This window comes from Pelecanus crispus, chromosome 16 (genome assembly GCF_030463565.1).
Source record: "Pelecanus crispus isolate bPelCri1 chromosome 16, bPelCri1.pri, whole genome shotgun sequence".
Taxonomy (NCBI): domain Eukaryota; kingdom Metazoa; phylum Chordata; class Aves; order Pelecaniformes; family Pelecanidae; genus Pelecanus; species Pelecanus crispus.
This window is the reverse complement of record NC_134658.1, coordinates 9,335,468-9,361,456: the sequence shown is the minus strand read 5'-3', so window position 1 is coordinate 9,361,456 and position 25,989 is coordinate 9,335,468. Positions and strand designations below refer to the sequence as shown.

General features: G+C 48.3%; 2 protein-coding genes across 5 annotated transcripts; both read left to right on the top strand.

Moving 5' to 3' along the window:
- Positions 1-688: 688 nt before the first annotated feature.
- On the top strand, positions 689-6,131 carry RSPO1 (R-spondin 1). Of its 2 annotated transcripts, XM_075722033.1 has the most exons (5): positions 689-782; positions 3,005-3,196; positions 4,422-4,571; positions 5,000-5,188; positions 5,974-6,131. In XM_075722033.1, the coding sequence occupies exons 1-5, from the start codon at positions 689-691 to the stop codon at positions 6,129-6,131; spliced, it is 783 nt and encodes a 260-aa protein (XP_075578148.1). The 2 variants fall into 2 exon arrangements, with proteins under 2 accessions (XP_075578148.1, XP_075578149.1); XM_075722034.1 differs by lacking the exon at positions 5,000-5,188.
- A 7,369-nt stretch (positions 6,132-13,500) lies between these two features.
- GNL2 (G protein nucleolar 2) lies at positions 13,501-25,352 on the top strand. 3 transcript variants are annotated; one of them, XM_075721814.1, is made up of 16 exons: positions 13,501-13,623; positions 13,702-13,786; positions 14,982-15,076; positions 15,588-15,727; positions 16,805-16,989; positions 17,485-17,551; positions 18,876-19,034; positions 19,602-19,715; positions 20,516-20,644; positions 21,311-21,415; positions 21,526-21,684; positions 21,832-21,939; positions 22,269-22,705; positions 23,377-23,456; positions 24,190-24,296; positions 25,178-25,352. In XM_075721814.1, the coding sequence occupies exons 1-16, from the start codon at positions 13,560-13,562 to the stop codon at positions 25,325-25,327; spliced, it is 2,184 nt and encodes a 727-aa protein (XP_075577929.1). In that variant the 5' UTR covers positions 13,501-13,559; the 3' UTR covers positions 25,328-25,352. The 3 variants fall into 3 exon arrangements, with proteins under 3 accessions (XP_075577929.1, XP_075577931.1, XP_075577932.1); XM_075721816.1 differs by having other exon boundaries at positions 21,832-21,945; XM_075721817.1 differs by lacking the exons at positions 19,602-19,715; positions 20,516-20,644.
- The last annotated feature ends 637 nt before the right edge of the window (positions 25,353-25,989 follow it).

Genomic DNA, 25,989 nt, shown 5'->3' with positions numbered 1-25,989 from the left:
CAGCCCCAGAGGTGCCCACTTGATGGGAAACATCTTGTGCACTTGGCAGTCCGCAGAGGCCATCTGCTACGCGAGGAGGGGCAGCCGAGGGGGACTGGCACTATTTTAAACAAGTTACAGCTATGGCCGTATGCAGCATCAGCAGATGGCAAAGCTGCGTTAGGCGTTTCTACATGTGCTGTTATTAAGCAACGCAGTGAGTTGTGGGTGAGGTTGGAGGGCGATGAGCCCCACGCTGCCCTGGGTGCCGCAGTCTGCCTGCACCCCTTGCGCGCCGCTCCCCCAGTTCACCCCGTGGCTTCCACGCTCGCCCGCCGCAGTGCCGAGCCCAGCTGTTACGGGAGCGATGTCGACCATCGAGTTAATCTGTTCCCCTCTTCCTTTGCAGTTCCTGGGAGCGCACTTGGAAACTGCAAGCAGCTAACGCTCGCTGCCAGAGCCCCCAGATGGGACTAGAGCCAAGCTCCTGCGCTCCTTTCGGGGATGAAGGTAGAGCCATGTTACCTGCTACCTAAGCTCGCTGTTGCTGATGTAGTTTGTGGATATGGTCCTGTACCAGGCTTCGTGCACAGACTCTCAGCTCTGATCCAGCCTGAGACGTTTTAGCGGCAGCAGAGAGATCCCCAGCTGTGGAGCGGGCTCCTCCGACCACCCTGCGACGGAGGGGCTGCAGCGCTGGAGAGTTACTATGCAGCTTGGACTGTTTGTGGTGGTGGTTTTTCTAAGCTCGATGGATCTAACAGGCAGCAGCAAAGTGGTGAAGGGCAAGAGGCAAAGACGAAGTATGTATGAAACGCTTTTCTTCTCTACTTCTTCTCGTGATGCTGTATGGTTTGTGCAGATGGTGAATGTGTTTGCCAACACAGAGAGCTGGGCAGAGGCTCAGGGTGCCCTGCGAGCCCTCAGAGCTCCCCAAGTCCCAGTCCTGTGCAGAGGTGTGCACTACCCTGTCCCGCTGGACCTGCCGCAGCCCCGAGCCACAGGCACTTGCCCCGGTGCCCGCAGGCGGCGCCAGGCAGGGACAGGGATGAGCTGCACTGCAGGCTGCAGCTCGGGGCAGGGACCAGCCAGTGCTGCTCGCCGGGGCTGCAGCCCTCAGGTTTGCTGGCACCCATGGCAGCGGCGCCTTGGCTGCTGTGGCCCCTGCCCACCTTCGCCCCTGCAGGCACTGAGCTGGTGGGCAGCGGCGCACGTCCCGCCGAGGCTGGCAGCCTCCAGGTCCCCCGCCACCGTCAGGTGCCTCCCCGGGAGAAGAAAGCAGTAGAGGGAAGGGAAGGGAGCGTGTGCCCACGAGCCGTGCGTCACTCCCCATCTGCCTCCCCAGCGCTGCTCTGCGCAGGCTCCTGCCCCGTGCCATCCCTTCCTCCACAGCCGCCCCATCCTGCCCGGAGCCCCCTGGCAAGCTCTGCCCCGGGCAGCGGCCATGCACCCCAGGCCGTGGGGCGGCCAGGCCATGCTGGGGCCCAAGGTGCACGGGGAGTATGGGGTTTAATGATCCCTCCAGCCTGGACAGTCCTTGGGCAGTCCCAGCCCGGGGCTCGCGCGGGGCAACCAGGCTGAATCGGCACAAGAGCAGCCGCATGGGTCTGCCCTCATTTACGTAAGCTAGTTTTAGAACTGTTTTACATTAAAACGGTTTTAAATTAAATTATATAAAAATGATTTTATATTAAAACTGGGACTGCTGAGCCCTGTGAGAACAAGGAAAACTTGATGTCATGGCTAATGCTATAAAGTGCAATTTCCAGCGAGGGCCCAGTTTATACCTTTGCCATAGAGGCAGACCTTGGCACCAGGGCCCAGTGCTGCGGGAGGGATGGGGCTGGATCCCCTGGGGGTCCCTGCATACAGGGGCGGGGGGGGACAGGCCCCAAAATGCCGAGGGCAGGACCCGGTCCAGGCCCAGCAAACCCTCCTGGCAGCCGGGCACTGAGGGTCCGGGGGGCTGGGGACCCCCATCTGCTTTCTGTTTCATTTTCTGAGGCTGCGGCAGCCTCCGTGCCCACGGACCCAGCGATGGGGCTGGGACAGGCAGCAGGGGAGCTGCCGGGGTCTCGGGTCACTGCAGGGGGAGAGGAAAGTTTTCTTACCTCTTGGTCTGGCATGTGAACACTGTGGTACTCCACACTTGCTTTTGAAGCGTAGTAAACACAGTATTTAAAAGAATACATTTTTAAATACACAGCTTTTCTATAAACAAGGACACTGCTTGCATAATAAACTAATAAAAATAACCTGCATTCTAGCCTGCAAAGAATGCTATTGGTTTCAAAACAAGCAGCATTTTATATGATAATTAAAAGCAGAAAACTCGCAAGACATGGGATTGAGTATTTTTCTTGGACTGAACTTAGGAGCTGAGAACACATCTCTATTTTGGGGGCAGTGAAATCTCCTGCACTGCCAGATATAGTTAACATAAGTGGGGTCAGAGCGAGATCTAGCTTGGGACACAGCCTGGCCTGAAGTGCAGTGCGGAATTATTCCGAAGGTTTCTCTCCAGCACCGCGCGGTTCTGGTCCCCGCTCATCCTGCAGCGTGCTGGTAGCTTGGCGGGGCGGCAGCGCCCGCTCCAAGAGGGGACGCGGCAGGGAGGCACCGGCCCACCCGGGCACAGGTCCCTCGTGGGCGCCTGCCCAGCGCCGGCGGCTGGGCTGATGGACAGGGCTGGGAGGCAGGGGCTGGTGGGGAGACGGCGCTGGGACTCCGTGGTGAGCTGGTGGCTGCTTCTGCGTCCTGCTCCTCACTGCCGCCGCTGTCACGGCCCTCGTGCCTGTGCTCGGTGCAGTGCCGGTGCTGGTGGGCATCGGGCATGGGGCGTGGCGCCTGGCCAGAGCAGTGCCGGGAGCCACAGCGAGCGTGTCAGTGCAGCAGGACCCCAGCCCTCATGCTGCCCCGGTCCCTGCCCTGCCAGCGGTGCCGGTGTTCGGGGGCCGAAGCCGATGCTTGCAGAGCCCGGCCGTGCGGGCGGGCACTAACCACTGCCTCTCTCTTGCTCTTCCAGTTAGCACCGAGCTGAGTCAGGGCTGTGCCAGAGGCTGCGACCTGTGCTCCGAGTTCAATGGGTGCCTGAGATGTTCCCCCAAACTCTTCATCCTTCTGGAGAGGAATGATATCCGGCAAATTGGGATTTGCCTACCATCTTGTCCACTGGGATACTTCGGCCTTCGCAATACAGACATGAACAAGTGCATCAGTGAGTATGAGGGTGGGAGGGAAAGGGCGAAATGCTGGAGGGTGGTAATCCTTTGCAGTGCTTTGCGGGGGATCGTGCCGCCTCCGGTCAGGGGAGAGGAGATGCTGTGGCTGTATTGAAGGGGAGAAGGCGGTGCTGAGCAGGGCAGCGATCTACCCAGGGAATAACCCCATAATTTATGCCGATGTTGGCTAACGCACCTTGGGTGCCCAGGGGCTTCCCCGCCGCGGCACTGTGCAGCCGGTGCAGCGTGCAGCCAGGCTGAGCTGCTCCTTCCCTTTGACCAGCCGCTAGATACTGCCCAGACCGTGCCCTCAGAAGCTGGGTAAGCATCCACTGCCCCCACATCAGCCCTTCCATGCAGGTTTTGACTTGAGTTTTGGCCTTCCTGGTCTTTGAGAGTCTCTGTGGGTCTCTCCGTGCTGTGGGCAGGGGGTGGTAATGGACCAGTGGTCTGTTAGAGCAGAGGGCCACCAGCGAAGCCTTCTGGGCTGGGCTACCCCGTCGCAGCGTGCTCAGCACCGCCCAAGTATGCTGTGGACAGGGCATCCTGCGGGACACCTGGGAAGCTCTGTTACCTGGGCTGCCAGACTGGCACCCTCTTTCTTTGGGAGGAAGGAGGAGGAGGGAGATCCTTTCAGCTTTTAAGGTCCTGCTTGCACAAGCAGCTTTTCTTCCCTCCTCTGCCCGTTCACCATAGCCAAGCAGCTCTCTGAATGAGATCCTGGGCCTGGGGCTGCCTCTTTCAGCCAGAGCACCAGAAAGAAGCTGGACATGGAAAAACACAGTCACTTCCCTGGCAGTTTTGTGCAGCCTCATGGCCAGATTTCCATCTAACTCCATTTCTTTGCAGCCCATACTGTAGCTGCAGCTGGAGCAGTTGATATGGGACTTCATTCTTTGCACTGTCCCACTGTGGCTAACTGATGCTTAAGCTGAACACCAGCCCAAACCTTTTCCACCCTGCCTGATTTCAATCTGGCAGCGGCTGCTGCTGGCTATGAGAGCTGCAGCACAGCGGCTTTGTCCTGTACCAGGGAACGGTGCAAAGAAAACTGACTTCTGAGTAGCACAACCAGGCCTGGCAGGGCGTTCAGAGGCTTGCCCTGGCTGTTGGCAGACCCCTTGGAGCCAGGAGTGAACTCCAGTTAGCAGCCAAGAGCTTCCCGAGTCTTTTGCTCACATCAGACTACATGACGGCTTTGTGGTTTTCTTTTTCCCCCAGAATGCAAAATTGAGAACTGTGAGTCCTGTTTCAGTCGAAACTTTTGCACAAAATGTAAGGAAGGTTTGTATTTGCACAAAGGGAGATGTTATGTCACATGCCCCGAAGGCTATTCTGCTGCCAACGGCACCATGGAGTGCAGCAGTCCTGGTAAGTGATGCTCGGGCACCTTTCACTGAGCTTTTTGTGCGTCTGTCGGGTCCAGTCACGTGTATTGCTACAGTTTCGTTTAGATGATAAAACAAACCCCTCAGAGATGATGGCTTATTGTACCCGTGTTGAGTGGGTGATGGTACAGGCCAGACCCAGCCCTTCAGAGGGCAGAGCCCTCTGGAAACCAACCTAGACGGGGAGCAGCACCCCAGCGTCGCTGCCGCGTTTGTGAAGTGTGACTCGGAGTTTGTGCGGCACGGCGAGGAAGGGGGTGCCTTGAAAACTTAGGAAGCTGCTGGGGAAACACACGTACCCTTCAAGCCTTCAGTGGGGGAGAGATGCGATGGTGTGCAAGGGCTCCGGGAAGTCGTGAGGCAGCAACAGAGAAACGAGAGTTACTGCTGGCCTCTCTTGTTATCTGGCAGCACAATGTGAAATGAGTGAGTGGGGGCCCTGGGGGCCCTGCTCCAAGAAGAGGAAGCTTTGTGGCTTCAAGAAGGGCAATGAAGACCGAACGCGGCGGATTCTGCAGGCTCCCTCTGGAGACGTGTCCCTGTGTCCTGCCACCACGGAGGTGCGGAGATGCACTGTGCAGAAGAACCAGTGCCCCGAAGGTGAGCAGGCATGGAATATCTCACCATCCTTCCCCAGCATCCTTTATTTGTCAGGCACAAGTATCCAGCCAATTGTCCAGTATCATAAATGTGCTGCACATCTCACTACCCCTCTACGGTACAGGGAACACAACGTGACAGCAGCTAGAAGGACCCCTGGGTGGATGATGCTCAGCACGGCTTGCCACGTGTCCCATGGGCTTTCAGATATTCTAGCTTCTTCCCTGGCTGGAGAGCAGCAAGGCAGCTGAGCAGCCGAAGGTGCATGCCTGTGTGCTGCGGTGAGGGGAGTTGTCTTCTCCTCTACCAGAATGCTTGGGTCTGTGTTTTTCCCAGGAATTAGAGTGTCTTCAGGATGAATGGTGGTTTGGTCATTGCAGCTGGGTTGAGTGTTTTGAGGGAAACCGGTTCTGAGCAGTGACTAACACCACAGGGATTAAACAGCCGGGCAGGGGGAGGCAGACACGGCTGATCCGTTCCTCTGATGCACACAGCAGCGTGCGTTAGCTAAGGGGCTTGGTATGCAGCCGCGGAGAAATGCAAGTGTTAACACTTCTGCTGGAGACCGACAATTCCAAAGCTAAATCCTGATTTGATCCTTCTTCCCCATTTATGTTTAGGCAACAGCTTGCGATGCAAAGCACAGCCTGGCAGGCCGGGCGGCCGTCAGGCACCTCTGTGCGTGGAGAGGGGCACAGGCCCTTCGGGACACCCCTGGCAGCAGCAGGCCACGGGCCAGCTCGCGCTGCCAGAGAGCCTCACGGTGCCCCTTTGCTTTACTGCAGGGAAAAGGAAGAAAAAGGAAGAGCAAGGAAAGCAAGATAATGCGAATGGGAACAGAAATCGGAAAGACACCAAAGACGCTAAGTCTGGCACCAAGAAGAGGAAGAGCAAACAGAGAGGGGCCGCGGTCCCCACGACGTCCGCTAGCCCTGCCCAGTAGCTGCCCCTTTACGTCACCTGATGGCAAGACTTCATTGCTGCTATGTATATGAAAGCTTTATTGAACCAGAGCACTGCTACACAACACGTACACATGTCCAGAAAGACAGACATATACTCCCAGACTGACCCACAGACCCGACAGAAACCACATACACAATACTTACGGAGGCTGCACACACACCCCCCACCCAGGACCGCGGAAGGACGCTGCCGAGAAGAGGAGTGGGAGCGCACACGGAGGGAAGCCCACCTCCCCGGGGCTCCGCGGGGGCGGCTGCGGGGAGGAGAGGTGCTGAGTCAGCGAAGGACCCAGGCGCGAGACTTCGTGACCGAAGGCCTCAACTCGAGACCGGCCAGGCGGCCCCAGCGCAGCCCGGCTGCAGCCAGCGGGACGGGACTGGACCCACACGGCCGCTCCCCCCACCCTGGGACCCGGACTCACACAAGGGCAGTGGCCTCTTTCTCTTCCCCCCACCCTTTATTTTGTGTTTTAAGCTGTATGACTTTATCATTGCGAATACATGTTAAACGTTTGTGGTAAGAGGTCAGTGGTATCTGCCCTGAATCTGCTTCAATGAGTTATTTCGAATTAAAAAACAAAAAACAAAATGACAACCAGCTTCCTGAGTGTGTGGTTCATGCCTTGGCCCCTATGGAGGCTGGTGTCCCACAGGACAGAGACTCACTTGTGGAAGGGAAACTCACCAAAGCTTAAGAAAATCCCAGAAAATGTTGCCAGCTGCACTGCAGCCACAAATCAGCCGTCCTGCGCTCGCAGGACCCCAGCTGTGCTCCACGGAGCCCCCTGAGGAATTTCCCATTGAAGGATCCAGTTAACATGCAGCAGATTGAGAAAATGAGAGGTTACAGCAAACCGCAGGTTGCCGAAACATTGTGACTCCACTTGTACAGTCACAGCTGCGGGACTCCAACCCAGGCTAGGGCCGCGCTCGTCCGACCGCCCGGACACCACCCGGGCGCGTAGCAGGAGGGGAGGCAGGCGGGAGGGGGAAGGCGCAGTTCGGGCTCTGCAGAAGAGAAGCAAACTGTTAAGTTTGGTAGAAACTACTGGTCCGCATGCCACCGACTGGAATTCCCTGGATTCAGCACAAGCGCTCCTGCTCTGCGAGAGCCGGCACCTGGGCAGAGGAACCGGGACGAGGAGCGTGCGGGACAGAGACCCAGTGAGACCCGCGCGGGGCACACGTGAACGCGGCCTTCTCTGCACAGAGCTTTGCCCTCGGCAGCGTCACGAGGTGGCATACCGCTCAATTTCCCTTCTATTTTAAAATGTGCTTCTTCAGTATAAATATGTGCAGACATTTAATTCCTCTAGAGTTCAGCAAAAGCCCTCTGGTCCTGAGGGACGGAGCCAGGGGAGGTGCCGCGGCTCCCAGAGATGTGGCCAGGGTGCATCAGTGATGTGCTGCTGAAGCTCCTGGCTCCCCCAGTAAGGTGATGGGCAGGGAAAAGCTCACCCCAAAGCTAAACCTGGCAAATACAATCTCCGCTGCGCTTGCTTTCGTACCACCTCCTCTGCTCTGCGGTTTTGGAGGGCAGAGAGCCAGCGAGTGTGCGGAGATGCCCGTGGGAGAGCCCCTGCCCGCTCCAACGGGTCGCCTGCCCGTGCCCGGCAGCCCTGGTCCTCTCCTGCGAAGAGCCGGCAGTTCGTGGCGCCCGCCGAGGACTCGGCTCCGGCAGAGGACACCTAAGCTCTCCCTTCGCCCCGTTCGCTTTGTGGCTGGTTGGGCGCGGTGCAGGACATGGGAGCCGCACAGTTGTTTCAGCTCGAGCTGTACCAAGCTCTCCGTGACGGCTCTGCTGGCAGCGAAACCTTTCAGCCCATCATCCACTTTGTGTTTAAGTAAACAAGAAGCCGTTATATCTTTTAAAGGGGATTCCATTTCAGCACAATGATAAACGACCAGCATACCAAGCAGAGAGAGAAAGAGGTTCTTAAAAGTTATCCTTTGAGTTGTTTATGGATCATGTTCAGACGATTCCTGAAAGCCTCCCAGCTGAAAGATCAGATCTCACGTTATTTTCTAGCCCCAGCTAGCCTGTGAGATAAGTATTTTGTTTGTGCCATGGCGTTGCATATAAGCAGAACCGTTTTTCCCTTCCGCTTTTTTAGCAGCAATAATCAGTAACCCTTTCATGAACCTCAGCTTGCTAATTCATAAACGACTCCTTCCTCCCTCCTGCTGCAGTATCTCAATCCAGTTCTCAACAAGGATTAGAGAGACGCGAGAGTGCATTAGTAAGGTTTTATACACGGAGGCTCTGTTAACTGACTGGATTCCCTACAGTAACTCATGGCAATATTAGCACAACTGTTTCGAAACTAAACTGCATATAATAAATCAACACATTTTATAGAACTTTCTAGAGTTTTTTAGAAAAACTGACAAACTTCTTTCTGTTGCAGTCTTTTCCCTTCTTTCTTCCTTTTTCACAGCAAAATGGGAAGACAAAGGGAGAAAGGCAAAGCCAAGTTTAAAATGCATATTAAAAAAATCCAAGATTTTTCAGTGTGGGTGATTTTAAAATTAAATTGTTTTAGAAAAATTAGGAGGAAAATATAAAAAAACAAATCAGATTTCTTTTTTAATCAGCTCTAGAATTGTGCTTATTCCCAGTCCCAGAGTGCTGGTTCATTTACGAATTTAGAAACATTTTGCCTTTGACCAACATGATTTGCATGCTGAGCTCAACAGTCCAAGCCAGAGATTTCCTTAGATAGGTCGATGTCATCTCAACTCCATGCACATGAACGCTCTCTTTCAGCCCACCAAATAAAATCTGTTGTGGTGTTCTCTCCATGGCATCACTGTAAAATATGCTTCTTTAAATAAATAAATAAATGGGTTTGCTGAACAAGCTTTGTTTGCTTTATTCACCAAAACTGGAGTCAAATCCCAGCTGACCAAAATTGTCTAGAAAGAGAGAGCCTCTCGTATCTTCTGCCTACCTCCTACCGTCCAGAAGCCAGATGTACCTACACGGATCATGGCACAGAAACGTTGCTGCTCCGGCTTCTGCGCATATTCATGTTCTGCACTTTGACCATCTAGAGCTGCTGAATTGAGAAGTAGTTGCTAGGTGTGTAGAGGGAGACAGATCCTCTGTCAGAAACTCCTTTGCATCGGAAACGTCTTCACGTATACTGTTGAACAAAGTGGTGTTTATTCACTGGACAGACTTCTACTCAAAATCTGCAGTTCCTAGGCAGTTTACTTAGCTCTGGGGTAATTCATCGCATGTAATGGGGAACGGAGGGCAAGGAATAATATATTAACAGCTTACAGTCGTGTGTCTGGAACTGTTTAATTTCTACCTCATTTGCCGAGATTTAGGAGGTAAAGCAGACAAATTTCACCAAACACAGGTTGGTTGTATTATATTCTTACCCTCTCTGTGTAATATAAATCTGTATTTTTCACCAGCTACAGTCAAGTTAAATGTGTGCACGCATACTCCTTGAACAATAATTTACTGGCTTTCTACCCCCATGGAGATGGAGGCAATGTCTATACTTTTTAGTTCATGTTTATAAAATGATTTCTCACTCAGAAGAAATCTTAGCTTTGATTAAAGGAAATAGAGTAGGATAGTGAAACGGGTTATGCCTAATACTATTATTTGGATTACATTGTCTGAGAACACTAAAAGGGATATTTTATATATATTTGCAGATTTTATTAAGTCAATAGTTTTCACAGAGAGAGATGTTAGGCATTACATTTAAAAAAAAAAAAACTCTATTAAAATGACAGAAATACCAGCTGTATTTAACCAGTCACCATAAATAAATCACGCCGATGGCATTTATATACATGATAATACATTATACCCAACTGAATGCCAAACCATAGTTTAGATGGAGCTGTTTGCCAGAATCTCCATGATTTTTGAAGAGCAGCTGGATCTTAGCGGAAAAAAAAGAGGCAATCAGGTAGATAATATATTGTTATTTACAACACAAGCCAACGCGCCCGGTTAGAACCTCGTCTGCCATTCACCGCGGAAACGGCCTGCAAAAGGCCACGTCGAATCCTGTGTCAGGCAAGGCTGACATGCACGATGCAGCACGTGCAGCTTTCCAGAAAAGAAGTCGCTTTTCATGACTATCAAAATCAAATCGCAAAAGTAAAGCATTTATATGGAAATGCTTTAGCTTCCAGGTCGCTAGTAAACACTTAATTCCTGTGAGAGAGATCTGCAGCGCTGGCGTACGTTCAGAGAGCAGAAGGCTCTGCAGGCCTGCGAGAACGGCGCGGGACTGAGCACGACGTTCGCTCCGAGGGCTCGACCCTGCTGGACACAGTGCAGCCCACGCTCTCAAAGTCCTTTTTCACCTTTTTGCCTTTTTTGCTTGACTTCGGTCTTCTGCTCCCTCCAGCTTTCCCCTGTTGCTTTCAGTCGCCATTTTGGGAACTCCAGATGCAAGGCAACGGTATCTGGGATCGCTTTTGTTTTTTCTGTTAAGGAGCCGTCAGACGGGGAGCCTTTTGCCAAGGAGCCCTGCCCCCCAGTCTGTAAGCTACATGTCTGAAATCTTATTTCTGAGGAACTGAGTTGGGAAAACTACTGTGGTGACAAACCATCGATGGTATCTCCTGGCAGTGCTTGGGATGACTTTGAAGGCCAACCACGAAACCCACTTCTGTCCTTGCGCTCTGCAGGGAATCGCTGCAACAAGGAGAGTAAGATGGCTGATGTTGCCTTTATCCTATTAAATAAAACAAAGTAGCTCAATACCACACCGAAAAAGTGCTCTGAGTACAAGTTCAATCTTGTTCTGAAGCCTTGGAAATCTACTTTTCCTTCATGTAATTGACAAAATCTGTAGATCATACAAGGAAGACAGTCCCTGCCAAAAATCAAACATCACTAGTTTTTAATAATACAATGGGAATAACCCCTTAGAACATATGTAATTATGGCAATGAGTCATTCTGATGGCATCACATAACCACATTCTCTGGGATTTTGACAAGGAAGAGGCCACATAAAATTCGAAATGATTTCATTTCAGCAATGGTCAGGCTAGCGGTGTCAATGAAGCTGAGGCCGTTTGGCAGATCCAACAGGCCTGGCATCTATCACTGACCCCCCTCTCCTGTCTGGTGCGCAGTATGGACAACATCCCACTGTAGCAAATTTAAAAAAAGGAAGAAAAAGTTAAAAATTGAAATGGGAAGACACATCAATAGCAAATTAAAAGCTTGTGAGTCATACAGCAACAGAAATATTATTTTAGTAGAGTGAAATATCTGACTCGTGTGTTATCGGATACACAAGTAAACAACCACAGCTACAGAGATACTGCAAGTTAAATACCGTTAGCCCAGTAATGTAATTTTGGTCAGGAAAAACATGAGAGAGAGAGGCGAGTGCAGCTGAAAGGATGAATTTATTCCAGTTTGAATGCAATTTCCATGTTATCAGCATGATCTTTTCTTATGACAGAAAATACAGGATTGTAGCCCACTCCGGTTTGGGCGACAGGGCTCACTGCAAGCAAGGCTGGGGAAAGTGGTGCCGAGACCTCCGTGTTAAAGCTTTCAGCGTGGGAATTCAACAATTAACTCAGAGGCCCTACCAATAAAAGTTCTCCACGACATAACCTCATGTCTAAAGCTAGGTATTTCTGTTCTTTCACAGAAAGAGACAGCAATTTTCTGGATGCACTCCAAGGTATCTTGCTAACAATAAAGAGTGTTTTCTTAAGGAAAAGGAAGAAAGAGTGGGGGAGACCAGAGCAAGTATTACTCAACTATTTAGTCTAAAAATTTGAAAATCAAAAGGATCTTCTGACAGATTGATATCAACTCTAATAGGAAACACACTTGTCCTGGGAAAACTCTTCTACATGAGCCTCAAGTCTGATAGCTTAAACAATCATCTACAATTTGGAATTAATTTTTATGCCCACATCAATGTGTATTTTTAAATGCCCAAGGCATAGATAATTCTATTAAGAGAAAAAACAGAAAAATCGTAGGCTTAACCAAAACAGACTGAAAATTCAAGACCGCCATCTTACAAAACATCTCACAAGTCTTGACTCATTAGGACTCCATTGTATAACAGGGACTATGCACTGCTTAAAAGCGAAATGCTGAAAATCATTAAAAGAACAAAATCTCAGAAGCTCTGTTATTATTCTGGATTTAGAAGAGCATTAGCAGAACTAGAAGGAAATTGAACTAGCCGTGAATGCTGTGCTGCTCATAAGTATTTAGAAACGATGGGCCAGACCTTCGTTTGGGGAATGATTCCCCAACGTGCTGAGCAGTTTGGCCCCAGCCCAATCTCTGGTATAAATTAACACCGTTTCAGTGGAGCTCTGTAATTCCCCCAAGGTGAGGATCTCTCCAATTTATATTAAAACCTGGCACTAACATGAATGTAGGCTTAGTCTTTAGACACATAATTTGCCTAAATTTAAGTTTCTGCACTGTCCGTGCAATTCTTTACATGCATACAAAAACGCCAGTGTTGTTATTTCTAATTTTAAAAAGTCATTGCCAGTAACCCAGAAAAAACAACCCTGTGTGCCCATAAACATCCCACCAATGCTGCCCTGCCGCATGTAAGCATGCTCTGCCACGCCTGTGCTCCCACCAGCATCCCTACACCAACAAACCCGTGTGCTGACCGCATGCATTCATCTGCAAATGGAAATAAGCATTAATGCCAAGCTCCCAAATGATTCTCATTATGTTTCTGTGAACAAACAACATTTCACAAACAATGAGGGCTCCTGTGCCAGCGCCCTCGTTATTACAGCCTTCTCTCCCTTTGAAAGGGCCTGCGGTCCCCGCGCTGCCCGCGGCGGGCGCCCCGGCCGGGACCCCAGGGCCCGCCCCCCGCCGCGGCCCGGGCCCTGCGGCTCAGCGCCCCTCGCCCGCCCCGCCGGCCGCGCTCCCGGGCGGGAACCCCCTCCCCGCCACCCTCGGCCGGCCAGGGCCCGGAGCGCCCCGCGGCACAGGCCGCCCCGGCCGGCCCCTCCCGCCGCCGCCCCTCCCGCCGCGCTATGGCGGCTCATGGCGGACGCGCGGCACCCGCGGCGTGGCCCCGGGCTGGGGAGGCGCCGGGAGGCCCCGCGGGCACGGCGGGCCGGGGCGGGCGGCGGGGGGCGCCGGGGACACGGGGGGGCGCCGGGGGCGCCGGGGCCGGGCAAGCGCCACGCGTTGCCATGGCGACCGGGGGCACACGTGGTTGCCAGGGCAACACGAAGCGCCTGCGCAGCCGGGAGACTGACCCAGCGGAAGTGCGTCATGCCGCTGACCCCGCGCCGGAAGCGCTTGTGCCGCCGCTTCCTGTCCGGTGCGGCGCGTGTGGCGGAGCGGCCTCTCGGTTCTCCTCGGTCCGGCCGTGAGCGCTGCCTCGCCCCGCGCAGGGGGCTCCGCTCGGCAGGATGGTGAAGCCACGCTACAAGGGCCGCAGCACCATCAACCCCTCCCGTGCCAGCACCAATCCCGGTACGCGTAGGGCCGCGGGCCGGGCCGGGCCGTACCGTACCGGGCCGGGCCGGGCCTGACGCTGTATTGTCTCCGCAGATCGCGTGGGGGGCGCGGGAGGAAACAACATGCGGGACCGAGCCACCATCCGGCGTCTCAACATGTACCGGCAGAAGGAGCGGAGGTGAGCGCGGCGGGGCACCCGGCCTGGCCGCACCGCCGTTACCGGTGCCGCGGGCGGCTCCGTGCGTCCTCCGGGGCGGGCGCGCTGGGTGGCTTCCCGCGGGCCGGGCTCCTGCCGAGCACGGCAGCGAGCGGGCGCCGGTGAAGGCGCCGTCAGTAACGGTGCTGGGCAGTGCCCGGCGGGACGCACCGCGGCCTTGCAGCGCAGGGAGCGCGTTTGTCGGTGCAGGCCAGCGCTGAGGCCTCCGTTGCCAGCGCGTTCGGCCTGTGCGGCGGATGGAGCCGCACTGAGGGCAGCTGGAGCCGCGCTCTGATGACAAAACGCCCGCTCACTGGCGTGGAGCCGCTCCTTCAGGTTTGCTCCAACACCGTGAGCTTGGAAGCCTTATCCCGAGCCACACGGACCCATGATACGTATCAGGGAGTACAGCTGGAAAACACATGATACAGAACAGCTGATGTGATCTTGCTGTAATGTCATGAACCCAAAACCACCCAGAATTCCTTCATTTCCAACAACAGCATAGCTCCAAAGCTCACCTCAAAATGTCTGAAGAGCCTGACTTCCATATGGCTCCTTCGCTGAGAGATACCTCTTTGCTCCGCCTGAGAATCCCACCTTGTAAACACGCATGCCTGCCATCTTGTAGATGCCGTGGGGGCTTCTGAGAATCCTGGTTCAGATTAGCAGTTTTGTTTTGCCAGATTTCACTTTGTTCTGAGAGCAGATTGGGAAATACGTATTTCAAAAAAATTGCTAAATTTAAGCCAGGTCTCAACTTGAAAATTTTCTTATGATGAGTGTTCTGCACCAGCTGATGGGTAGAGCTGATTAAAAATTTCCACATGAGCCCATGAGAGAAGAAAGCAGTGTTTACTAGGAAATTGTACTTTGGTGCTTTTTCCACCCCAGTAAGCCACTCCTGGTTTGACATAAGCAGCCTTCATGAAGAGTCTGGTCAAGCTGGAGTGAGACTTGGAAGTGTGCACTGGCTGACATAACTTCTTCTGTTCCAGTGTTTGAGTTAACTAGCCTTTACAGGCAGTACTGTCTCTAGTAATGATCTCGGGGGCACCAGTACTGGATGAAGGGTCTTTCTGGATTTTGTGGATGTACTTCTGGTCTAGTGAACAGAAGTGCTAGAGGGGTGTGTGCTGCCTTTGCATATTTACATGTGTTCTCATTTTTCACTTAGAAACAAATACGGTAAGGTGATTAAGCCTCTACAGTATCAGTCAACAGTGGCACCAGGCACAGTTGCAAGAGTGGAACCAAATATTAAATGGTTTGGTGAGTTTTTTTCAACTTTCAGACTCAGCAGGCTTAAAAACTGTTGAACTTTGCATGTTTGGAGGGTGTGTATTTCAGAATTGTGGTCTCAGTGCTGTGTGGGACAGATACTGAAAATGAAGGTGAAGAACCCCCACCGCAGGCATGGGTGCGGGCTCACGCTTTGCGTGTACCCGTACTTTGGGTGTTTGCTTTCCACATACTCCTCTAAAGTGTGGTTATTCTGTTTCCTTTGGTTGTTTTCTGGGGTTTGCCCATGTGTACGTACATTGTAGCCTACATATGTTAAGCGTCCTAGGGATACTTTTAAAATTTTCTTTAAATGGTAGAAAAGAAAGCGATTGGCTTATTTATGCTAATTTGGGGGTTGTTTCAAATAAAAGCCTCTTTTTTTCTGTCACTGGTATTTTTGATTCCGGGTGGAGTATTAATATTTTATTAGTGTACCCGGGGTCTCTGAAGCAGGTAAGATGAGGAGTGGTCAGGTGCATTGCTTATTTTTTACATGCAGGAAATACTCGTGTGATCAAGCAATCATCCCTACAGAAATTTCAAGAAGAGATGGAAACCGTCATGAAAGATCCCTACAGAGTGGTCATGAAGCAAAAAAAGTTGCCGATGTCTCTTTTCTATGATCGGATTAAACCACACGTGAGTATCATTCACCCGTTCAGGGTGAAGGCTGGGTTCTGTGCCCAGAGGTGTCGTGAATGTTATTTGTCTGTGGGTGATCATGCTGCCTCTGTTCAGTCTGGTGAAATGTGTTCCAGAAGCTCTGGGAGGGGCAGTTGGAGCAGATGACTTGGGGAAAGATGTTTTTGAGAGCCTATCACTGTGGATGTCGATGTGAAGGCAAAGAAGCAGTGTATTACTTCCCTGTAGTTTGTGAGAAGATCTATTGTTTATTAGAAACTTTCGGTTTCTGATAGAAAACTTACCCTAAAACATTCTAGGTTAGCGTACCAGCTTAGGATAACTGTAGCAGCTTGCCACCTTATGTTCTAATGCTTCTAATAGCTTGTGTGACAGAGGGACCTGTTCTGAGGATGCTTCACACTGCAAATGCTCTCATGTGTTGAATTTGAACTTAAATATGTGTGTTTTATCTTGAATCAGAAATTGTTGTGCATGCAGCCTTCATTTCTAGTACATCAAGTTTTAGTTATTGTGGACTCTTGCTAGCTATTTTTTCATATGGAAACTTTCCAGGTTTATGTCATAAAAATGTTACCTAAATTAAGGAAAAAAGTTTTATAAGAAACTAAAACGTGCATTACGAAAACAAATTACTTCTTTCAGCAATGAATTATATGCCGTTCCAAGAAAAGTTGGCATTCATTACAGGCTTTAGAATCTACAATTTTGATTGTAATTATCCCTGACAAAACTCTGAATTTGGCGAGATTTGTGCACTTGTTAGAAAAATAAGAAATGATCAAAGATAGCAGCTAAATTTTCATCATTGTAGCTTTAATTACATTTGACATCGCTTACGGTGAAAGAACTGAAGCATAGTTCTTTGGCAAGCGCAGTGTGTTTTGTTGCTTATTAAATATCCACTCATGTTTCTCAAAGATTAAGCTGGAGAACTCAAACATGGTTAGGGAAGTGCCTGTCACTCTTGTCACAGGTTGCAGAGTTGTGTTGAACTAAGGTCTTGTACGCTGCGTGTCATGAGAGTGGAAAAAACACTGTTTGCGGTTTTTTTACCAACCTGTTTTTCCTTAGACCTCCAGAGTTCACATTCTTGACACAGAAACGTTTGAATCAACATTTGGCCCCAAATCACAGAGGAAAAGACCAAATCTTTCTGCAAGTGATGTGCAGTCTCTGGTGGAGAATGCTGAAGCCTCATCAGGATCTTATGATCAGGGCAAGGACCGAGACCTGGTGACAGAAGACACTGGCGTAAGGTAAATAGAAAGGAGAAATTATTTGTTGTTTACATTTCTGAAAGGTCAGCTTTATTTTTAAAGAATTATGTAGTACATCCATCGGTGCTGTTACTGTATGAGGAGTAAGGAAAGTGAAATTAGCTGAATTTGGGATTTTTTTTTAATCCTGTTTTGTCCCTATGTATATAATCAAACTGTTGCTTCTATGGGACCCTTCTGTCTATCTTCATAATTTGTTTTCTGTTGCATGTCAGAATATCTCCAAACTCATGTTTGGGGTTAGACGGGGAACTGACCAGTGGGCAGATAGGAGTCTTTGAAAGAGTGCATGTTTGTAGGATCTTTCTGGAAATGGGTAGATTGAAGGTGGAGGACAGGGAGGGGGGCTAAATCCCAGCAGTCTGTTACTTGGGCCTCATCTCTTTTGTCTGTAAATGGCTAAATGCCTTTAGAGAGGACAACACTGTAACCCTGTTATTGTGGTTGCTGATGTCTCTGGTAATCCAATTCCAGAGATGAAGCACAAGAGGAAATATATAAGAAAGGACAGTCTAAAAGAATCTGGGGCGAGCTCTACAAGGTAAGCAACGCTTTTAATTTGCAGCAGAGTCATGTCTGTCGGCCTTTACGAAGTCAGGTGCTCCAGCACAGCACTGGAAATCCTATACAGCAATAATCAGAAAAGGTCTGAAAACCATTTATTGCTCTGTTAGGGAAGATTTGATACAATTGAATTTGCTGTAAACTTTGTTAGAAACATTAAGACAGTGACTTTCTTCATGCAGAGATGTCCGAGTTTGTCATTCCCTTGTCTGCTCTCCTGTCAGCCTAGTTGCACTGACTGACTTGAAACCACACACCCTTTTTCTGGTACTGATATGGTACATAAATGGGAACAGAAAAAGCCAGCTGTAGAAGAGAGGAGAGATTCATTTTCAAATCTCTGCCTGACTGAGCTTGATTCTTGAGCTCTTGTCCCACTGGAACAAACATCTTAAAATACATGATCTCAAGGTGGACTGGCAGAGCAAAGGTATTAGCTTCTCTTAGACTCCTGGGGCTTCACCGCAAATAAACCAGAGGCCCCTAAGTTTCTTTAGGCTAAAAACATCTGGCATGTTGGTAGGGTCGTCTTTGGAGGGCTCTGACCCTCGGTTCTCTGTGAGTCACCTTGAGTTCTAGACAAATGGAGACTGAGAATGAATTAGGGTTGTAAGAGCAGTTTGTGCACTCTCGATGACTGTTAGGTGTGAAATTGGTTGTCTTTTTGCTCTGAATTTCCAAATGTAGCTTAAAACCTTTTCATTTGGATCTAAAAGTGCTGGGAACGATAGAGCAAAACAGATTTCAGTCAGACGCTGCCAAAAATGCAGGAAATAGCTGTGAAACAAATTCACTTGGCTTGAAGCAAGTCATAAAATGACAGCTCCCTGCTGTAGATGCTTAGTGGACTAACAGCAGGTTCCTACTTGGTTGTGTGTTTCATATTGATCCAGAAAACATGCTTTCTATCCTGATCCTTTATGAAATGGCAGAATTGAATTGCTGCAGAATGGATGGTGAACGCTGTTTTTGTCTACTGAAGCGATTAATTTTCCTGTTTGGGTGCAGTGTTTTCTTTCCCAAGTGCTGCAGGCATTTTCCTGATACCTAAGAGCAGGTAAAAGCTATTCAGCTGTCCAGCCTGCATGCGGAGAGGAGTTAGGGGAAGAGAGAGTGGAGGATCAATGGATATTAGTTTGAGCTTTACTAGTCTATGCGGAAGTAACAGTTGTTCATGAAGCATACAAGGTTTTTAAATTAATGATGTAGTTTAGAAAATTACTAGTTTTCATTTTGGAGGTATAGATGTCTTAACTTTCTGTAAAATCCTTTCCTTCTGTGTGTTGGGGTTCCCCCCACAGGTGATCGACTCATCAGATGTTGTTGTTCAAGTTCTTGATGCCAGGGATCCCATGGGTACTCGCTCCCCTCATGTGGAATCTTATCTTAAAAAGGAGAAACACTGGAAACATCTCATTTTTGTCTTGAACAAATGTGATCTTGTTCCTACCTGGGCTACCGTAAGCACAGTCCTGCCTGTTGTTCCTTGGACCTTCTTTGTTCCTTTTGTAGCCTCTGCTTTAATTCTGTTGCCAGTCCTCATGCTGGTCTCAAAGGGCATAATGTAACTGGGTCAATGGGAACTCTCTGCTTGCCTGCTATAAAAGTAACAATTACAATGTAAATCTGTCCAAGTTTAGCTGAGTTGAGCAACACTCATCAGCCACAAATTCTCTACTTCCTCTGTCTGGATTTAACAGTTCAGCTGATGTCTCCAGAGGATGCTAAATGTTAGTCTGCTTAAGATCCATATCCACCACAGCTGGTTTGCTTTATATTGTTGAACTAATTAGTTTTAGCTAGCAGTGAAGGCGTTTTTTGGAAATTGTTTGTCTTTTATAAAAACAATACTCCGTCCTTTTAGCTGTTGGGTTGGTGAAATGCTTCAAAGGTTCTTACATAGCAATTTTCATAGACAGTTGCATTTGTGACCCAAGTGAAGATGCTGTGTACTTCTGCTCATAAGCAGATTGTTTCACCACCTCCGCAGCACAGGATCCCTAACTGAGTAATGTTTTCCTCTTTAGAAGCGCTGGGTTGCTGTCCTTTCCCAGGAGCATCCAACACTTGCTTTTCATGCCAGCCTCACAAACCCTTTTGGCAAAGGTGCTTTCATACAGCTTTTAAGGCAGTTTGGAAAGGTACAGAACAATTTTGGGGATTTATATTGTTGTTTGTGGGGGTGGGGGTGTTTAGTGTGGACTCTTCTCTTTTGTTAGCTTTTGGAGTTCAGTGTGCTTTCCTATGGCCATTCTGTCAGCCAACAACTCCATCAATAAAGCTCCATTCTTTGGAGAGAAAATGGAAAATATTCCTTCAAATATGTTCAAAATATTTGTCAAACTGAGGAGATCCAGAAAGAGTGGGTTTGACCATCAGTCTCTGGCCTAGGTTTCTTGTAGACAGTGTCCCCTTGACACTCCTAGGTCTCATTTGAATGTGTAGAAGAAAGGAACGTATTTCACACTTGTTTGTCCTGCATGTATGCATATTCTATTAAGGCATTCTCCTTTTAACTGTCTTCATTTTTCCAAGAAAGGCACCTTCTGTTGCCTTTAAATCAGTTACTGTCTCTTCAAGCCACATCTGTATTCTGTCCCCAGCTACTGTTTGTATTTGGTTGGTTTCTCAACCTAAACAGTTTCTAAATAAGGTGTTCGCAAGTAATTTTAGAGCAACAAGGAATGCAAGGGGTTTACATCTTCCTTTTGAAGGAGCAAATATTTTTCTTCAATGCTTGGAGTTCTTGGATGGCAAGTTGGTTGTGCCCTTATATGTTTCTCCTGATAGAAAAGAGTTGATCTCATTTTTTGATCTGGTACTTTGGAATCCCCTTTGCTTTCCAATATAGTGAGAACAGTAGCTGCTCAAATGTTCACACTGTAGTAGTAATTCTGTCTTTCTCTATGAGGTGTTAAAAACACGTGTTATTTCTTAACAGCTACACTCTGACAAGAAACAGATCAGCGTGGGTTTCATTGGTTATCCGAATGTTGGCAAAAGCTCAGTGATCAATACGTTACGGTCTAAGAAGGTCTGCAATGTGGCCCCTATTGCAGGTGAAACAAAGGTAGGAAGAGATCCCTACATGTCAAAGGCAGAATTCATGTAAAATTAGCTCAGTGACATTTTCAAGTCTAGCACTTGAACAGGCCAGGCGATGTGACCCTGAGTCTGAGGAGTGGCTGATGAACAGGCATTGCTCTGAAGCACTGCTGTGGAAGCGTTCCTGAGTTCCCACTCTGCCTGTGCTGTGGTGCTGTGGCCTGAATGCTCAGCTGCCCTGACTCAGTGTCTGCACTTTCCTGAATCAAATGATCGGGTACATTTGTGCTGTCAGGCTCTGTTAGTGCTGGTTTTCTAACTGTTCTTCAAGAATGTGACAGTAAACAAGACGACAAAGTTACAGGAACCTTCTTTGCTAGCCTGTTCATTTTACTCCTAAATATCACTAAAGTTAAGGATCATGGAAGAGCTGTGATTGTAGTTTCCTCACCTTGGTCCTGTGAGTTAGTAGTTTGATGCAAAACCTTAGGGATAGCATCGGCTGATACCGAAGGAGCAAGGTGCAATATGTCTTGGCTAGCTAACAAAGATGCCAAGTTATATTCTGTTTCTGTGTGTTAATACCAAGTCCCTAAGATGAATCCTGTGTATTAGAACTGTGCATTTAAAAAGCAGAAGAGAGGGCTGTCTGTGGAAGGAGGTAACATGGGGAACTACTGATCTCTTTCAGGTGTGGCAATACATTACCTTGATGCGGCGGATTTTTCTCATCGACTGCCCAGGTGTAGTTTATCCGTCTGGAGACACAGAAACGGACATTGTGCTGAAGGGAGTGGTATGTATGTGCACTAAATGCTGGAAGGTCTTTGCTGCTGTTAATGTGATGGGTTCAAAGAAATGAATGCACGCTTTCCAAAGGGTTGATATTCTACCATTCATTTTCAGGTTCAAGTTGAAAAGATTAAGAGCCCTGAAGATCATATTAGTGCCGTGCTGGAAAGAGCCAAACCAGAGTACATCAGAAAGACATACAAAATTGATTCCTGGAGGGATACAGAAGACTTCCTTGAGAAACTTGCTTGCAGGACTGGAAAACTGCTAAAGGTGTGACAGCTTTCTGCATTTGCAGGCTGGAAGAGCATGTGGCCTGTTACTGACCATGAGAAATACGCATGTTTCTGTTGCTTACAGGTAATAGAAGGGTGGTGTGCCCTGCAAACATGGACATAAATTGTTACTGGGTTCTTTCAGGGTGGTGAGCCTGACATGCAAACTGTGAGCAAGATGGTTCTTAATGACTGGCAGAGAGGCAGAATTCCATTCTTTGTGAAGCCACCGAATGCAGAAACAGGTCCTCAGGTGAGAGTGTGATGCTTGTGCCTCTTCTCACATAGTATTCAGTTTTCCTAATGGTACTTACTGTTTTTTTTCCCAGAGTGCCATGTAAGTTAGGCTCTGCCTAAGTCTGGTGATTCAGGTAACATTCACTTGAATTTGGTGAGGACCAGGTAGCAATGCTCTTTGCAGAGATGTCTGAGCCATTTTACGTTCATCTGACTACCAGAAATGTCAGTAATTATCGCATCATTAGCCTGTCATCTTAGGCTTTTTCCAAAGAGATACAATGGAAATGGGAGATGATGGGACAGACTTTGTAGGTAATATATCCGGTATACTCTTTCTTGTAGCCTCCTGTGCTGGAAGTAGCCATGACGTCAAGCCAAGATAATGACGAGGAGAAAATCTCGGAGTCGGTAGCATCAAGTGTGGAGCCAGCAGAAGAGAAGAATAAAGCAAACACTGAAATTAAGCAACTCATGTCACATGTTCGGCAGAACTTTGGGAAGATTAATGTGGCACCTCAGTTCTCAGAAGAAGACCTGGTTCCTGTAGATGTGCCAGGCTTTGATGAAACAGACAGTGATTCTTCTGGAGAGGAGGAGGAGCAGGAAGAGGAGAAACAGGAAGATGAGCAACATCAAGATTCAGTAGAGGAGGAATCTCAGTTGGCTGTACCAGGTGCCAGGGAGAGCTCTAAGGCAGTTCTTAAGGCTTTGGAAGAGAAGATTGCAAAATACAAAAAATTTCTGGATAAAGCCAAAGCCAAGAGATTCTCAGCAATAAGGTATCTGAATCTGTTCAATGACTCAAATATTTTGCAGGGGGGGAAAGGGTTAATGTCGTTCTGCTGTAGTTTCACTCCATTCGTGACTTGCTCAACTGATTTCTCTGTGCTGCTACACAAAAGTTGCCACAGCTTATCTAGTTTAGCCATAAATATTTGGACTTTGGCTAAGCAGCAGTTTGTTTTTTTGAAAGATTATTCCAAGAAGTCCTATTTACCAACATAACTAAAAATGTTCACACTTTTGGAAAGCTGCCTCTTAAGCTATGGATTAGGAATCTGTTGGTATTCTGCGTAGCAATATTACATCTCTCCTTGATGTTGGGTTCTTGAGCAATGCCAAGGCTAATGTCCTACCTGGATATACCCACTGGGTCTCCATGCATGTACAAGAGTATCCTAGCTCTTACAGCAGGCCCAGTTTTAGCAAAGCTCATCGATCAGCTTTGTGAGGACTAAGATTTCAAGGTTAAGTGTTATATTTGTCCCTTTGTGCAGTGCATGAGCCCAGTAACTCCAGAGACAAGATTACTGTAGCATGTTTTTTAGGTGCAAAGGCTGTGGCTTTGCTGCTGATGGGCTGCTGGGAGCTACTGGAGACTGATTGCTTCTCGGAGATGGTTACGTTTTGTGTTATGACATTCTTTTATTGCTTATTTTATCTTTTGTAGAATCCCTAAGCAGCTGACTGAAAAAGTGTTCGCAAAATCCATGCAGAAGTCTGAAGAACCCAAAGAAACTGAAGACAGAGGTAAAACAAGATCAGCAGATGTTCTTAATCTACATTTGGAAATCCCATAAGCAAGAGAAGAGAGGGAGTTAGGGGGAGAAGCGTTCATTAGCTCCCGATTGCAAGTCCTTTTTCCCCTAAAGCTATTTAAATAGTTCCATAGTTAACCTAAGGGCTGCCTGATGACCTTGCTGTAGCCTTTCTGTAGAACACCTGTCTGTATAGTAAGATACGTCCCTCTACTAGTGAATGAGAGTAAAGTGAAGACAAACATTCTGTTTCCAGAAGAGTGGTGCTACGGGCAGATCGCAGTCTGAGCAACTTCCATTCCACATGGTGTCATGTTACACAGAAGGGAGTGGAAGGGTTTTACGACCTTATAAAAGCACAGAGCTACTTCAGGCTATAGGTTTTACTGTGGTGACTTCAAGAGTCTGTGGCTTCAGTTTCCATAGTAAGTTTGATTAAGGGCAAAATCATGTGGGAGAACCCTTTTCTGACAAGACTATGAAATTCTTCTGGACTTGGATGGGGCTTTAAGCAATCTGCTTCTCAAGAGCAGTTTTTGTAGTAGTAGCGAGTGATTCTCCGGTAAGGAGCATGCATGTTGTTTTGGTAAGAAGCTATTAAAATACGACCAAAAGTGCTTTGCTGAAGTAGATGGGATGGTGACCCCAGTCACCATCAGACCCAGTTCTGCAAACAGATGGGTGTTTGGGAAGCTGCCCGAGTATGTGATCTCTGCTGTTTGCAGGCAGCCCAGAGAAGAAAAGAAAAAGGAAAGCAGAAGAGGAAGGTGGTGATGATGATGATGATGACGATTTGGGTAAACAGCCTTGCAAGAAACTTACATCCAAAGAAGTAAGTGTGATTTCTTGTAGTAAAACAAATGAGCAGAGTAATAGAGCTGGGGTTTTTTTATACATAGATTGTCCGTTACCACTTAAGAGCTTTGAGACTGGGTGCTAGTAGGAGGGAGAGAGTGCAGGGACTGTAGCTGAGGTAGGCGGAACGTGAAGCCAGGCTGACTTGCTGCCCATGTGAGATGTGACAGTGGCATGTTCCAGCTGAGCGGGGGCCCATAAAAGGGTCCAGCAGGTAGCCATGGCAGGAGAGTTAAGGGGAGAGTCCTTTGCAGATAACTGTTCTGCCTTGCCTGCTGATGCTGTTAAGAGAGCAGGGTCTAAATGCTGGGAGATGGCAGAATTTGGAGCTAGATGGGCAGTACTATTCTGTCTTCAAAGAGAGCTGCTGCTGCTATTTTCTGTTCGTGTTAGTCAGTCTAAACAATTCCTCTAGAATAGCTTAAATACCAAGTGAAACAGTCTGTAGGACTTTGAAAGTGATTCGTAAGCAAACTTGTGCAGCAAGGGCTTTTTGGAGCATTGCTGCGGACCGTGAGGACTGTCGGGGGGAGCAGAAGACTGAATTCTGTTTATGAAAGTTCTGTCACGTCTTCTCTTGAAGACCTCTTATGTGACTGTGCACATCAGGTTGCTGCTTGTGTCTTGTTTACTACTTTTGTAAAGATTAAAGCATATCTTCCGTTGTAACATTTTAAGAACATGGGTGGGTGGATTCCATATAGATGTCCATATATTCACATCAGTAATGTTTTGTGTGAAATTATTGATTTTACTTAAGGCATGCGGAATGCAAAGTGAACAACATTTGAAAGAATGCAAACAAATTCAGGCTATGGATACTGTGGATTTGCTAATGTGGTTTCTGTGTATTTACAGAGAAGACGAGCTGAGCGGCAGCAGCGGTCCAAGAAAGTTGGAGTCCGGTATTATGAAACTCACAACGTGAAAAATAAGAATAAGAACAAGAAAAAAACTGGCTTGGAGGAACAAAGATCAAAGCACAAAAAACACAAACATAAGCACTAACTGCTTACTCTATTAAATTTTACATAAAACAGCTCTAGTGTGCAGTGGCTTTTTTTAATATAAAACTTGTAGTTCCTGTTCAAAGCCTCGTTTGACTTGTCTGTCTTGTTCCCAGGAGTAGCATCTCACTCTTTGTTTCTGCATCGTCTGAAAGTTTTTTTTTATGCAGTTGGAGATCATGATATTTCCACATCGCCATCTAAGCCCAGTAAACAGTGCGTTGGCAAAACATATCCTGAAGTGTTATTCCATGGTGGTGGGGTTTTGTTTGTTGGAAACTAGCTTTATGGAGTTTTTATATGACTATAGTGAAATATCTTTCCCACGTCTGCTTGCTATGTATAACCAGCTAGTTACACAGGTACCTCAAGTAAAGATTTCATTTGCTTCCACTGAGAAGTGATGCTTGGAATGGTATCGCACCCCTTTGTTTCATTAGAAATAACCACCCAGAGCGCTTTGGTATTGCTCATCCTAGGTTACTGCCAATGGTTCTGACAAGGGATTTTGGTGTGCAGATAACACCAGCTTGCACGTACTCAAGGAAATACCCTCCAAGCACCTGTCCAAGAACTACCTGCAATTTGATTCTTAGTGAATGTGACTTATATTTATTGTAGACACCTTATACATTGTTTCTGAATTTTCTACAACATTTTCAA